The sequence below is a fragment of the Schistosoma haematobium genome, chromosome ZW (assembly GCF_000699445.3).
Source record: "Schistosoma haematobium chromosome ZW, whole genome shotgun sequence".
Classification (NCBI taxonomy): domain Eukaryota; kingdom Metazoa; phylum Platyhelminthes; class Trematoda; order Strigeidida; family Schistosomatidae; genus Schistosoma; species Schistosoma haematobium.
The window spans coordinates 50,758,262-50,775,492 of NC_067195.1; the positions used below are offsets into that span (position 1 = coordinate 50,758,262).

Here is a 17,231-nt window from a genome sequence, read left to right on the forward strand (position 1 = left end):
CCATAGAAGAGGAAAAATTAATGTAATTAATAAACTGCAGTTGATTGCAGTCCATCTACCTTGTTCAGGTTACTTGAATATGACTGTATTTAGGTTTCCAGCAAAACGACAACTAAATTACATATATTTTTTGTTTTATAACAAATTTCATTTGTATTACGTAACTTAGTTTTATTATGGAATCGCAAATTTACTAATTACGATTGCTTCTGATGTATTTGCAGATCAACCACTGAATGAGTGTTTAATGCAGGCTTGTTCTCGACTTTATTCATCCATCATAGTTTTTATTACTACTATGAATAGCATTGTCTGACAAGGAATATCTATACGCCTAGCCTATACAAAGAATCCTCATCAGTAAATATAAGAGAAAGTATTTTTAAAACAGCATATCAATAATCCAAATGTTTAACCGAACGTTGATTTCAATTTTTATAACTAAAACAATAACACTTACTTTAACATTACTCTTATAACTCAATTAATTCTTCCAATGTTTACATAAAGAAACTGTTATGATTGATAAGTAGCTTATTTTCAACTAGATCAATAGTATGTGGATACTTTGATGAGATTACAAATTATAGCTGCGTTAAGATAGTGATATGCATAATAAAGGACAACATAGGCGAAATGCCATAAATTAATCTCTCAGTTAAATGAAACGAAATATATGGCCGGTAACTTATGGTAAACAATTCATTTACTACTTCAATTCAAATGATTATAATCTGTATAATTCATAAACTTCATGTCTATGCAAAGTAAAGTCCTGGATTGCACTGCTAGCCGCTATCCATCTTTGCTCGTAAAGCTTGTGACGTAGGGCAGTCATCACAGGATGCACATATACCAACAACAGACTGATCAATTGCAGTCCTAAATATCAGTGGTAAGATAAAATTAAACAACACCAAGTGAAGTGAAAACTTCACTCTATTGCACAATCAGGTAGCTTTCAGGACTTCATAGCTCAGTGGATAACGTGATATCATTCGAAACGAACGGTACTGGGCTCAAATCCCAGAGTGAATGAATGAACTCTGAGATACAGATATATCCAGCTGACGAATCCCAACTAGGACGAAACGCGCAGCAAACTACATTCCACTACTAGCCACTATCTGTCTTTAATTATTAAAAACACTTTCTTTTCAAAAAAGGCATTTTCTTTACAGAATAACATCCGACGTAAAATCATTGAAAAAGCCTGCTGATTCAACGGATTCAATATATATATATATATATATATATATATATATATAATTAAGCGGAACAAGACTTTTTTAAAAAAACCAAAAAATTGAGAACAACTAATTCACATTCAAACGATTCATGAAAGTTTTAATTATGTTCATATTAAACCTCAAATAAACATTCGGCTACCGTCCATTAGTTCCTTTTATTTTAATTTCAAAATATACAAATATTTACATATTAAAGATTCCCATTGTGAAAATTAGAACAACACATATAAGCGAACAATTGTTTTCAATTAGATCGTCATCAGGCTTTATTCTAATATTCATGAATATTTATACGAAAATGTTAAACCAATCAAGGCAATATGGGTCAATAATCACAATGAAATAGAATAAGTCACCATACATAACAGGTAAAAGTACAAGTTGATAGTAGGAAGACAGGTGTACTGATAGTAATAAGAATGATAAAATACGATAACAATAGTTAAGCATTGGAAATAGAAGGTCAAACGTGGGTAAATAGACTTAAAATAATCATCACAAAACATTAAAACCATTACGCAATAAGAAGTGAGTAAATAATTAGATAGTGAAGAATACAAACGGAAAGAGGCGAAAAGTTACAAACAAATACTGGATGTGAAAATGAGGCTAATAATAACAAAAATAAAAATGAAATAAAGGGACATTTGTTAAGTTATAATTATCCACAGAATGGATAGAGGGGGAGGGTTACGAATTTCTCTTGTACACATAAATTGATGCTAAATAGGAATTCCTATGGCTTCAGTTATATGTAGAAGACGGGGACGAACTCCATTAGAAAATGATAGAGATATACAATAGATCACTTGAAATGCATCCGATTTATCTACATATTAATTATTAAAAAGTAGTTTTATTATTGTTATGTAATGACTATCACTTAATCGGTATAATTTTAACTGTATAACAATGTTTTGTTATAGGATGAATTAATTTATATATACCAGATAATAATGTTTGTTTTAATAATTTCTTATTCAAATAACGTTTATTTTGTTGTTGATATTTATGATAAAATGTTCTTTGTTTTAATTTATTCTTATTGTAATAAGAAGTTATTTTTTTATTTGATAAACTTAAATCTAATGCTTTTTCATTAGTTTTATTTAAATAATCAATAAATTGTGTTTTATTGATTTCATTTGTTTGTTTATAATTATTTTCAATTAAGTTATTTATACTACTTATATTATGATTATTATTATTCATTATAAATTTATGTAAATTTGTTTTTTGATTTGTTTCATCGAGATTAAATTGTTTATTAGAATAATATTTACATGAATTTATTGAATGATAACCATATTGATGTAAAATATTTAATATATTTGGTGCCATTTTAAATATTGGTATAGGTATTGGAATAATTAATAATTGATTTAAACTATTTATATTATTATTATTATTAGTAGTAGTAGTAATTATATGATTATGATCATTATTATCATTGTGATTAATTGAAGACATTAATAATTGATTTATTATATTCATGATTTCTATATGACGATCAATTAATTGATTATTAGGTTCCAGATTTGAATTGATTAATTCATTATTTAAATTAGTAATAATTTTAGGATTTGTGTTTATATCATGATTAGTATTGGTATTATTAGTAGTATTTGTATTGGTTATAGTTGTACTAGGAATATGATCTATATTAATGATATTTCTAAAATTATTTATGAATTGATTCATATCAAAACGTTGTATAATATAATCATATAATGGAATAGACATTTTAGTATTATCTTTATTTATGTAGTTGTTCAATTGTGAATACATTTGTATATGTGAAAAGAAATCATAATTTGACCTTTGAGAATTATTTGCAGAAGATTTATGAACAGTATCTTGTGATGAATGATGCTGTTGATCAGAATATTGATTATGGAATCGTTTCTTTGATGATAATTTATTATTAGTAGTAATATTAGTAATAGTAACTGGTGGGTTGCAACTAGTATTTGATTGATAGGATAAAGTTGATTGTCTTTTATTATCGAGTTTTTCTTTATCCGAATCTGATGTATATGGTAATCGGCCAGAAATTACCATAGCAGGTATTTCATCTAATAATTGACTGTTTAATTGATTGCGACGATTTTTGAAATAAGCACGACGTAAATTATCAAAACATATTTGTGAACAACAAACGGGTACAGGTTTTATTTTATATTTAGTATTATCTAAATTAACAGATTGATATAATGAATTATATTTATAAGTTTGAAGATTTGGTTTCTGACACCAAGCGCATAAATCTGTAATACATGAAGACGATGGTGAGAATGATGAATTGATAAGAGAGTTGTGAGATAAAGAAGTGGTTGGTGAACTACACTCATTGATAGGATCTTCATTATTTTCAGTAAGATTATTTTTGTCATCAGTAGTTGAACTCATTGTCCTTTTTGTAAGATTGTTAACCACTAATGATGTAGCATGGTGAATGTTTCAAATATAAACAGTAACGTTTACAACAATTATGCTTTAGTGCAAGACTTTGCAGAAGTTTCTGATCTTCATATAACTGATAAAATATTGAACACTTTATTCTGAGCTAATATAACCTACTTTTATAGCGTATGCAGTAGGAATTAGTTAGGATATCAGATTTCTTATAGGTATATGGTTAACCCTTAATTTCATTGGATAAAATATTACATACGTTATTTTAACTTACATACTCATTATATTTCTCAAATTTCAATGAGACTATATATATATGATAAAAGATGTAAATGTGAATGGATATAATTGCACAACGATAATAACCTAGAACGTATCAAATTTCATGAAAAGTAACCTTCTCTCTCATTGTCAATTATTTGCTTATTAGTTCAGTGAGTTTAAGGAATTGTAATTCTTATTTCACTGTTGCCGCTCTATTTAACTCTTTTTTTAATTAACAACTGGAAATTTCTATACTGATATTCATCAGTGGAAAAGACAATAAGCGAATGATTTATAACGTGTTAGTGGCCTATATTTAGTCATGTACACTATTTACTACTCATTTACACACACAAAATAGCTTAAGGCAATAATATCACCAATGAAGTTAACTAAGTGGGAGATTTTTTGGTTATTTATAGGATTTGACTGGCTTTTAAACTGATGAGTCAACTATATCATAATCATCGCTAGAACTGGCCATGTTGAACACATGCATTGTGGATCTCAGTGAAATATGAGACTTGATACGTTTTGTTTTGGAATTATCATTTGGATTTACCTGGATCTAAGTATTACAATTCATACTAAGACTCGAATTCAGTGCCACACACTTCAAACGTTCAACACGTTATCGCCCTATCTACTAGGTCCATGAAGCTACCAATGTGTTCAATGAATACTTTCGTAATATCCTGATGAGTATGAAATTGAGTTATCCTATATTGAGTATAAAGAGGCAGTCTGCATATATGACAATAAAGATTGATTAAAATACAGTCGTGAGCAGCAACCACAAGACAATTCAAAACTAGTTTATTAATGATTTAAAAGTCATGTATTCGATAGAGTCTCAAGTATAAATCCTTAAATAATTCTTAATCAGGATGAAACAGCACTTTAACTAATGTAGTTTCATGAAAAAATCACCTTGAATTTGTACAAAACTACCTTAAAAAATGTATCTAAGTGATTTACTGTTCTTTTTTTCCTTATTTATTTCGGAAATATTGAATAATTTGAAGACAAATTTCAGAAGTGGATAAAATATCTAAGCAAACACTGGAAAATCGATAAACAATTACCCTCACTATATGAACGAACAAATGACAATTAACTTCACTCTAAATCTTACAAATTCAATATCTTTTTTAAAGCTAGAATTAAAATTTATTCAAACAAAAAAATTTTTTAAGCAAAGATGGATAGTGGCTAGCAGTGGAATCCAGGATGAGCGTTTCGTCCTAGTTGGGACTCGTCAGTTGGGTGTACCTGCATCTCAGAGTTGATGTACACTCTAAGACCCGAACTTAATAATAATTAAATATATTCACTGATTATAAATTAACAAATTTGTGTAGAAGAATTTACTTTTGGAAAATTGACAGCTTCATAATCAAAGTTCTAGAAATTGAAACATGAAATTACAAATATTTACAAGTAATTTGATATTTAGAATATTTTTGTTTTGTATTATCAACAAATTGCTATATGCATTGTATACACAGTATGCTTATACTGATTGTGTTTTACTGATGCTTACAAATGGAAATGTAATTATATCTGTAATTAATCATTTTTTAAGTCCAACAATGTAATTTAATAATTGAATTCATGAGTCAATCGAAGATAGACCACCATGGAAACACTGGATGCCCGTTTCATCCTAGGATGAGACTACTCAGCAGAGTGCATCCACGATCCCGTCTCACGAGATTCGAACCCAAGATCTATCAGTCTCGCGAGCGAACGCGAATCTCGCGGGTGTCATCGTGGGTACGCACTGTTGAGGATTCCCATACTAGGATGAAACGGCCGTCTAGTGCTTTCAGGTTCTCAATGGTAGTTTAGCTTCAATTCACTCATGAATTCAATAATTAAACTACTACTATCTCCATAAAATCCCTCTCTGATTATCAACAATGTAGATTCATATCTTTTGAGCGATTGAAAATTTATTACATAGTTTAAGCTATTATAATACAGACTCAATGCCCTTGTATAAACACGAAATATTCTATTTCAAGTGTTCCACAAGGAAATGATGGAGAAAATAAACCAGTTTTTTATCTTACAGTATTTTTCTTCTGTAAGATAAGATATATACAATTTTTAGTTGTAAAAATGACGGTAATAATTATGATAGTGGTCAGTTGTTCATTTCAATAATAAGCAGGTATCAAGACCCATTAAATATTTACTGACCAATTGAATAAAGAAAACGATTTATTGGTTGTCTAATAGATAATATTTGATCGTTTCTACATTATTAAACTACATATATATTCACCGTTCTATTGTTGTATCTCACAAAGTTTGTCTTTTGAATTAATAGCTTGTTTAAATACTACCAATATATGACAAAGAACATAACAATTCAAAGAGTTTTTCGTCGTCCTACTTATAAAACGGGCAAACAGATCAATGAAAAGGATCTCGAAAAAGAAAAATATTTAAATAAACCAATTCACACGTTATCCCAAATTTAAACAAATCTAGAGAGAACTCCTATTTACAGTCTGATGCCCGTATAATAAACTCTAGATATTCATGAAGAAAAATCGAACTCTGCAAAATTCCGTAGAGCGCGCGAGAAAGTTGATATTTCAGGAGATTGAAAAGAAATCACTAAAGCAAAAATAGACAAAAAATACCTACATGGTATACAAGAAGTAGCTATTTATATGATAACACTGTATAAATGACAAAGTGAAAGAAATGTTAATTTAGTGATTACACAGCACAGTTTAAAAAGAAACATTCAGTCTGGAAAGGATATAACTAAGTTTCAACTGGTTTAGTAATGATATTTGTTGTCGCTTTATGTCCGGCTTTTTATCACGTGATTTATCCACCAATACAAATACGACTTATGCAATTTTCGACTGTGCCAAACCAATGACGTTTGACCGGTATGAGCAGCCTAGCGTCCTTATTGGTCCTATGTCTGGTTAGCCTGTCCACTTGAGTCCAGAACAACAATACCCGCTTCCAATATACGAATCATATATTTCAAACATACTGGGTTTGTATATCAAACAAACAGACCGCAACGCACCATAAAATAGGAAATAATATTTGTACACAATAAAGCCAAAAAGTGGCTGTGGACGTGGGAGGCAGTAGTCAATAAACTGAACATAGCTTAAGAACAGTAAATCGTATAATAATAAATTACAGGTCAAAATAAGGCTTATAATAAGAGGAATATAAATATACATAATCTAATTATTGAATAGTTATACCATAAGAATGTATATATAATATTAGTAAATTAATATGTCTCAGAAGTTACTCGTGATTTAATCTTCGCTCGGATATAACAGTATTGTAAGCTAAAAACGAATTACCTACACATGATATTTCCCTTTAGATTTATCAGCTCAATTCTATCTGTACAACAATTTTCATTAATCAATTTCCCAGAAAATCACTTTTACATTTTTAAAAACACTCTCCAGGATGATTAAACGAATACTCAGTTAAAGATCTTCACGGATTTTACAACAACTATTCTAAATGAAAATGAAGTCACGTGCCACACTTCTGGTTGAGTAATTTCCTATCCTGTTGCCGTCTTTAAAAGGGTTCCAGATCCTTCCAAAAGCCCAAGGTCGTCTGAAATGCAATAAATACCCTAGATTTGATGTGCATAGAGTAAGCTTGAAGTAAAGCGTTATTTCCAAATTTCGCGTCTTCTATCTCGTGTTCAAGTTGTCGTGTAAAGTTAGTCCGGGGTTATTAGAAGAGCTTGTGGAATCTATTCAAAAGTTTACTCAGAAGATTTATCACTTTAAACATATTTTCAAAATTATGTTCTGTTAAGGGACGGAAAACCGACTTTTCAGATTTATTTATTTAAGCATACAACTGTTATTTGTTTGATACAGAAGAGTAACTGGGGTTTGATTCTCATATTGAATACTTTGAGATAATTATTACAAAATACCTATGAATTACGCACATTAAAAACTAGTATGTATTTATGATAAAAAAAACCGCATTTTGCCAGCTTTGACAGTATTACAATGACATAAAATGTAAGTTGTAAGACGGTATCGCTTATCCACTAGATAATAGCATCTACTGTGATGAAATAGGATGACAGTTAATAATTTATTCCACAAAATTTCTGAAAATATAACTAGAGAACACTCTGGTAGGAATAACAATGTTATAAAGTATACCGTGGATTCGAACCTAAACTTCAAGGAAAAAAACATGATTAGCGAAGGAAACTAAGAACTTGGCGAAATGTTGAGTTAAGATCCATTTATGATAGAAAGAATATGTATCAGATAGTAATACAACAATCAGGACATCAGGATTTAAAAACAGGAATAAGAACATATTCAGAATTGTTTATATGATTAAATTCTCATATTGTCTCATTTTGTTAACAAGAAATAAACCAGTTTTAGAGAACTATTCATTGTAAGTAATAAAAACAGTGTAGTTAATAAGCCGTCAGTTGATTACGATTAGTAAGGGACGATTATATTTGGATTCCAAATATATAATGCGTTGGTGATTAATTTTGTTAAAGTAAATTTGATTCCTTTTAAAAAGTTAGTGTCAGAAATTACATTCCACAATAAGTGATATATTATTTGAGAAAAATTGCGTTTACGCTTAAAAAGTAGTTGTCATCAAATCCACTGTATAACACACTGTAGAATTGTAATTGCTTTATTGTATACTGAAATACTTTAAATTTCTCTCAATCTACTAATTTAAATCTGACAAGGAGTCAATTGTTAGGTATTTCTATTATTACTATTATTTTCATACAACTATATTATTTTAAAACAGCATGCACCAATCCAATCACAATTGACGGGGAAGATTTGGAAGATGTAAAAACCTTTTTATATTTGGGCAGCATCATTGATGAACAGGGTGGATTTGATGCAGATGTGAAAGCGCGGATCGGTAAAGCGAGAGCAGTATATTTACAACTGAAGAACATCTGGGACTCGGAACAATTGTCAACCAACACCAAGGCCAGAATTTTCAGTACAAATGTCAAGAAACTTCTACTGTATGGGGCAGAAACCTGGAGAACTACGAAAGCCATCATCCAGACGATACAAGTGTTTATTAACAGTTGTCTACGCAAAATACTTCGTATCCGTTGGCCAGACACTATTAGTAACAACCTACTGTGGGAGAGAACACACCAGATCTCAGCGGAGGAAGAAATCAGGAAGAAGCGCTGGAAGTGGATAGGACACACATTGAGGGAAGCATCCAACTGCGTCACAAGACAAGCCCTCACATGGAATCCTCAAGGCAAAGGAAAAGAGGAAGACCAAAGAACATATTACGCCGGGAAATGGAGGTAGATATGAGAAAAATGAACAAGAATTGGATGGAACTAGAAAAGAAGGCCCAGGACACAGTGGGTTGGAGAATGCTGGTCGGCGGCCTATGCTCCATTAGGAGTAACAGGCGTAAGTAAGTAAGTAATATTATTGAAGTCATTTGTAAACATATAAAACAATCATTAGATCATAAAAAAAATGCATATGAAGTTCAAATACTTTAAAATATGTAAAAAAATGATGTTTTGGGTTGAAAAACAATAAGTTGATATATTACACCTTAATGGTGATGAGAAAATTCCCAGTAGATTAATAAACAGATCTGAAAAGTTATCCATATTTAAAAGCGAACTAAATAAAAATAAAGAAATATCGAGTATTATCAAAACATAAAAAACAAACGATATTTGAAGAAGAAATGAAATACAACATGACTAAGAGACAGTATTTCATCTTTTCCAAATAGAAATGTGATGAGTATTCATCTACTTATTATTTGTCATTTACAGATTTAAATAATTGGTTCCAAAGCATGCTTAAATTCTGAAAGCTTTTGATACTTCCCGGTTTCCTGGACCGCATTAGATGGAGAGGTGATTAGACCAAAGACTTAGTGGCTGAAATTCGAATAGTTTGACCACAAAGCTCCAGCTCCACAGCCAATGCGATGTAACGTTGAGCAAATGATTTTTAAGTTTAAAAAATACGGACAAAAAATTGTACACATTTAATTTCAGACTACGGAGTATAGATTAATTAGTTTTTTCAAATGTTTTGCAAGTATTCGAGTGACTGATTTTGAGTACTTCAGTTAAGATAGTTGTTTTGTTTGTTGAAACTCAAACTAAACGTATCAACGAGCTTAAAAGTGATACTCAAATGCACTAAATTAACTGGATTTCAGTAAAAAGGGAAATATTTATAATAACATTCATTTATACTAAGTAACATAAATCTAAACATATACAAGCGCATACAAAGATTTATTTTAGAAATACAATGAAAAAGAATTCACTTTAAGATGAAAAAAAAACATTTACAAACTAAGACGTGAAAGTTCTATGAACCGATTAGCAGCTTTATCAAAACCGAAACTGGATGAATCTGTTAATGGGATAGTTGAACCTAAAGGCGGTGGTGCATTCCGTAAATGACTTGAGCTCGAAGCCGGTGTTTGAGGAGATGCTGAACTTAAACGTAAATGTGTACTGGAAGATCGACTGCTTGGACTTCGAGGTAAAAACGTATTTGTGATAGGATGTCCAACAGAAGATGTACGGCGCAAAGATATACCAAAAGAGTGACAAGCTTCCTATTAATGTAAAATACAGAGAAAAAATTACTAAGTATTTTAAAATTAGAAAAACGTAAATCAGAAAAACAATTAAATTACAAAACGTTCAAGATTAAGGGATTTTTAATCGTAAACCATGGGTTTTATGAATGATCCATACAGAATTATTCACTTAGAAATAACAAGTGAATGTTTTCAAATTATCTTTCTTTGAAAAAAATTTACAAAAAAGGAAGAACTGGGTACGAAGCAGTAAGTTGATATACGAATTTGAAGGGGAAACATTTACTTCTACTACTCTGGTGTTGGTCTTTTAATTTCTATAGAGCTGTGCTGATGTTGTAGGACAGGTTAACCAGATTCACATCTCTCGCAGGCTCTAGATACCTTATAGACTGACTGAGTATTTCGAAAACCCCGTAAGAACCAAGTAATGCATTTTGGAAATAATTAAGACATCACTACGTTGCAGATTTACTTATTCATATGAATATTAAAAATAGCAATAAATGCGAGTTTGTGGAGATTGTAGAATATTTATCGTTTACATTGCAAGCTGGTCTTAGATAGACGAATATTGGAAATCAGAAAACTATGAAGGTTCTATAACCTCCGCAAACCCCTTTATACCAAACAAAATCATATGCTCACTAATGACTAACTTCGCGATGCGATTTCGATAGTCCTAATGAGAAGCTATGACTGGTGAAATTCAAACATATCGAATGTGAGACAGTTATCCACCACAAGAGATGAAAGATGATCAAGTAATGCCGAAAATTAATTGAAATTGGACAGGTATACTACTGGGTTCTGGATATTGTTATATCCTAGTAAAGATTAAATTACAGGAAACTTCCGAGGACTATTAACAGACTAATATTCTATAAATATTCTTATTGTATAATTATTCAATAGTTAGATTATGTATATTTATATTCCTCTTATTATAAGCCTTATTTTGACCTGTAATTTATTATTATACGATTTACTGTTCTTAAGCTATGTTCAGTTTATTGACTACTGCCTCCCACGTCCACAGCCACTTTTTGGCTTTATTGTGTACAAATATTATTTCCTATTTTATGGTGCGTCGCGATGTGTTTGATTGATATATGAATCCAGTATGTCTGAAATAAATGATTCGATTCAATTCGCATAGTGGAAGCTGGTATTGGTGTTCTGGACTCAAGTGGACGGGTTAGGCGGACATAGGGCTAATAAGGACGCCAGGCTGCTCATACCGGTCAAACGTCATTGGTTTGGCACAGTCGAAAATTGCATAAGTCGTATTTGTATTGGTGGATAAATCACGTGATAAAAAGCCGGACATAAAACCATAACAGATATGATCTAGAGGCTAAGAGCCCGCCATGAGACCAAATTACTTGGATTTGATCCTCACTGGATTCATGGGTGACCACTGTAGAGGAGCCCCATACAAGGACGAAATAGATGTCCAATACCTACAGGTTATCAACGGTTAGCTGAAAGATATCAGTTCATGTTGTAAACTATGAGAAATTGCAGTATGATGAGTGAAAATAAAACAAAAACTAACCAATTCAGCAGTTAATTCACGTAAAAGTAATTGTTTATCCATAGGTCTAACAGATGGACTCGTCAAAAGTATAGTAGACTGAGAGAAAATTATCGATAGAACCATTTCATAAGCACGTTGAACCAAAGAACTAGACGAAAGAGACGAATAGAGAAATGGAATATTTCTTATCATTGAAAATTTTCGTCATGGATCCACATTACTACAAATATATATGATGCTAATCTATCATTAATATTTCATAATACTATGATTTTACAAGTGATTAGAAAATTAACGTAAAATGATTAACCAAGTACTTGAAAGGAAAATCATGAGATAATCATTTGTAAATATTGAAAACATACAATTCAACGATTACCAGATTACATACTATTCAGTAAGAGAATTAATAAAATACAATAATTTAGAGTCAAGCTTCATGTTTAAATAGGGAAACAGAGAGTTCAATATTGGTCAAATAGAACAACTAAATGACAACTAACGTAAAATTAAGGACTGTAAGAAGTCCATTATGGCAAGTAGTTAGTTTGTGAAAAAATATTGTAAATATTTGAAACATGTTACATAGGTAGTTTAGTCTTCTTACATGTAGGTGTTTATAATAAAACTTCCTACGATATAGGAACTAATCACAACCTATTAAAAAGCGTTGCATAACATGGTTGAAAATCAGCCACAATGCCCTAAATCCCTTCCACTTTATCATCCCCAAATATTTTGAGCTTCAAGTATTATTTCACACTTTTATCTCTTCTTTGCAAATAGTATTCTTCAGTGTTTTTATCTTTTGCATTATCAATCACTTTAATTGAAACAAGCCAAGTGATATGCTATAAGAACATCAACTACAAACGATATATTATCGGAGTTAAAATAACAAATCAAATGATCAAAGTGAAATAAACAAATAGCATCAATTCCCTCAATTTTACAGGTACGCCCTGTTGAATAGTGCCAACTAGTATGAAGCATAAGTAAATGGTGTCTTGTCAACCACCTCCAGGTATCTCACGCGTATATTAACTTCATAAAAAGTTTTAAGTATACAACTGATGAATTTATATTTTAGCAAATTAAAAGCGTGTTTAGAGCAACTCAGTTATCAAGTACAAGTTCAAATGTATCAGCATGTGATAATGATTTGTTATACAAGCACAAGTCCGTGGGTATGGAGTTTCAAGATACGATTTAAATTACTAAAATGTGAGTACCGTTATTAATAGGTGACATAGCAAGAATTTGATGTTGAAGAAGTGAGCGTTATTGAAAGGGACGCGGAAGATCAAACGATCCGTGATCTAATTCAAATTAAAACACTAATAAGGATATGATGCTCCTACGAAAAAATTTATTAATTCCAATAACGTTTAAATATAAAAACAAATAAAATCTTTCTATAGCAAAGGAAAAGTGTGAAAATTTGATGCAAAATAATTTTTAGTATGGGGTTGTGGAGATTGCTGAATTTGATTGAAATCATAAAATTATCTAGGTCAGACCACCATTGTAATCTCGGAACCATTGGGGGGCCACTATTTTGTCCTAGAATGGGACACCACAGCGGTGCGCATCCACGGTCGCGGTGTTTAACTGATCGAAGTTAGACAAAAATATCATTGGATATCGACTCAGTGGTCTAGAGATTAGACGTTCATGTGCGAAACCTAAAGTTCTGTGTTTGATTCCTGTGTGGGAAGCGTGCACTGCTGTGAAGTTCCATACTACGACGAAACGGCCGCTCAGGGGATCCAGGTTTTCAGTGGTGGTCTAACTTAGATCGGTTCATAATTTCGATTCAAAATGATCCGTTTCCTAATGACAGAAAGAATAAATACAAACGAGATGTATGGGAAAAAGAACCAGTTGAATCACGGTAAATAAAACAAACAAACAGTAAACCAATACTAACCAGAGTTCTCGTTTTCTTTGTGCAATTACTGATTCACTAGATTGACAGGACTTCCATACACTACCTAACTGAAAATGATATAAGAAAAATCAGAATTACAGTGATAATAATACTGATAATAGCATTAACAGTTTAGAAATGCGTGAAATGATAGATGATAGACTTGATAAACCGTAAAAGGGTATGACAGTAGTATGGTGTTTTCTCTAAATAATCAACATCTGCAACGAATTTGTTTTGATACAACAGAAGAAATGGACTAGAAAATGTCAACCTTAATATTAGCGTGTCCCATCCTGTTTCACATGTTTATATCATGGGCAGTAGGGTCATATAAGTACGGAGGTATGGTATCTCAGTGATAAAGTCATAATGTAAAATTATCATAAGTCTAGTCGACAATTACCAAGTTAAAATTACTATCACTAATTCAGCTTTGTGCACCATTTTTATAGAAAGATGTGTATGCTTGTGTAAAGTTACACGTGGATTGTTCAAAGAGAAATTAGAGACATGAAATGACGTTTTAATGAGGCCATATTATTTCATGTTGGTAGGTGCAGGAGACGATCATGATTATTAGTTGAAGACATTGAATTAAATAGCTAAGAATCGATCACAATAGGCCCAGAGATATTTTACTTCTTAATATCATCTAGATATTATTAATGAAGAGTAAGAAAAACTTATTCACAATCTAAAATTTTACAACTAATCTATGAAATCTCTATTTTTCGATAATGTTAGCCTTTTTCATAGAATGAAAAGAATCGGAATTAACGTATGTTTTAAAAATCATGAACATTTGTACAATATATGTTTTTATTATTGATAAATCTGACTGAGCGCTTAAATCAGTTTCCTAGGCTCTTTCTAATAACACCAAAATAACTCTACACGACAACTTGAACACGAGAGAAAAAGTGCGAAATATGGAGAAAACGCTTTACTCCAAGGTTGGTTAAAGCACAGAAAATTGATAGCTCTGGGACCCTACTAAACACAGTAGCACGATAGGTAATCATCCAATCAGAAATACGACACGTGACTCTTCACTTTTTAGATGTTTCTGAGAAACATCTATTGAATGCTGATTGGATAAAGTGTTTCTCGGCGTTCTCAGGGCACCTTTGGGCTTTTTTCGACGAATTTTCTGGGTCTCTCCAACAGTTAAGTGTATTTCTATATCAAAAGTACTCACTACTAATAAATATGAAATATCTTGAAATAATGAGAATACAGGAACATAATAAGAATGAAAAAAACTTAAACTCACTTTTGAAGATAAACTGCCTAATGAATTAGCTAAGGTAATTAGAACACCAAATGTTAATACAGTTGAATTGTCATTTAAATTAGGACTATTAAATGTAAGATGAACATGAACTTTCAAGTATTTCAATTCATCAGACTGAAAGAAGAAAAACAAAATGAGATAATGTGAAAGAGAACTAAGTAATCAATTCTGTGCAAAACATATTAAGAATAGTTTTAGAAACAACGAGTCCAAAATGTTTACTTTTATCGCATTCGTCGATTTATTTCGTTAAATGTATTAATTTTCTAATATAGGACCTCATATATAAACGGGTTAGTGCTTTTTTTAGTATGGTTCTTTTCCACAGGATGGGGTTGATGACTACATGCCGAACCCTTCTCCTTTAGTTGGGCTTGGAACCAGCAGTGATCCTAGAAGAGCTACAGGAGGGAATCATCGGGGTGCAATATGAGAAAGCCCTAACTTGGAGTCCTGAAGATGAAAAAAAGACAGACAAAACAATACATTGCACCGAGAATTGAAGGCAGGCATTAAAAGAATGAATGACAACTAGAAAGAACTGCCTAGGACAGAGTTCGATGGAGGATTCTGGTGGGCGGCTTATACTCTCCCACGAAGAGTGACACGCGAAAGTAAGTAACATAAACAGGTTGTATTAATACTGCCTATTTTTTAAAAACAATAAAAACATTCTTATAAAAGACTAGCTTTTTTTTCTTATAGCTCTCAACTATTAACGATGACTGAAATCTTATTGTTGGCATATTGTTTTATTGTACTAAATTCGAACAAATTTCGGAATTAACACTTACGATCTTTGTCTTAATTAAGTGTAAAATATAACATGATTATAATAAGATGCTTATGAAAAATCTATAAATTAATAACATTTATACATAAATATACATAATATTTCGGATATCATACAGAGCAACGATTTATTTAACTCACTGTCATTAAAGATGCTTTGCCGAGGATAGGTAATTGAACCATTAATACACTAAGTGACATAATAAGATGTCGTATGAGATAAAGGAATTTTAATCCACTAGTCTCTGAACCAGATGATTCCATTGATACTGAGCTAACAGAATGTGAACTTGTCACAACTTCATTTGATTTACTCATCATTAATGTTGTTTTAGGCAGAGTAGATGTAAGTATACCTGATGGACTTGATGATGATTGACCGGTAATTCCAGACTTAGTTGGTGTTATATGTGGTCCTGAGAATGAAACACTTTTAAATGATTTAAAACCATGACGTTGAAACAATATTGAACAACAATGTATTTGGCATTGAATAAGATTGAATACTGTGTTAAAGAATTCCGAATGTACAGTAGGACCATAAGATGGCTTGAAAAAAAAAGTTAATAGTTAGGGCATATTTCAAAACAATAATATGAACCTACCCATGGTATATGTGAATTGAGATTTGCAATTCGTGAATGGTTTGAATATAGGATATTTGATGCTATTATAGGTAGACCTGATGTACTGATATATTCAGCAGCAACTAGAATACGCCAATATAACTTTAAAATAGTTTCAGCTAATTGAATTCGATCTGTGGACAATATACCTTGTTGAATTAATACACTAGTGATCGGTAATGGAGACATAAGATGTTGATCATTAATGGATGTATTATTATTATTATACAATGATGAACACCAATAATTCACAAAGAATTCCAATTGACTAGCATTATCCATACAAAAATTTTGTATTAGCGAATAGACTAATGGATGCTTCATACCTCCAAGATTATCATGAAGTAAGCATAGAAATCGCATCTCCAAGATAAGTACAGCATTCCAATCGTAATTTACAGATTGCGTTTGTCTCATGTAACAATGATCATCAAATGAATTAGCTTGTATCTGTACAAAAATAATAATTAATGATAAATAAATATACGAAGTAAAA

The 17,231-nt window shown here is 31.3% G+C and overlaps 3 protein-coding genes across 3 annotated transcripts in view; 1 reads left to right on the plus strand and 2 right to left on the minus strand.

The window, feature by feature from the left end:
* PIBF1 (Progesterone-induced-blocking factor 1) overlaps positions 1-9,345 on the plus strand; it is a 33,944-nt gene extending 24,599 nt beyond the window's left edge. The window contains exon 10 of the mRNA XM_051211674.1: positions 7,391-9,345. The gene's annotated coding sequence lies outside the window, so the exon portion shown is untranslated. The remainder of the gene's footprint in view (positions 1-7,390) is intronic.
* Positions 2,130-3,659, minus strand: MS3_00003809 (uncharacterized protein; the record flags this gene model as incomplete). Its single annotated transcript, XM_012942134.2, has 1 exon — positions 2,130-3,659. The coding sequence occupies one exon, from the start codon at positions 3,657-3,659 to the stop codon at positions 2,130-2,132; it is 1,530 nt and encodes a 509-aa protein (XP_012797588.2).
* Positions 9,346-9,405: 60 nt separating the features above from the next.
* The window catches only part of MS3_00001190 (uncharacterized protein), a 43,447-nt gene continuing 35,621 nt past the window's right edge, over positions 9,406-17,231 (minus strand). Inside the window, exons 28-33 of the mRNA XM_051208676.1 lie at positions 16,715-17,185; positions 16,251-16,658; positions 15,297-15,431; positions 14,021-14,088; positions 12,109-12,238; positions 9,406-10,565 (exon numbers count right to left, since the gene is read on the minus strand). Of these exons, the coding sequence (XP_051071760.1) occupies positions 10,290-10,565; positions 12,109-12,238; positions 14,021-14,088; positions 15,297-15,431; positions 16,251-16,658; positions 16,715-17,185 (1,488 nt within the window). The 3' untranslated portion in view covers positions 9,406-10,289. The remainder of the gene's footprint in view (positions 10,566-12,108; positions 12,239-14,020; positions 14,089-15,296; positions 15,432-16,250; positions 16,659-16,714; positions 17,186-17,231) is intronic.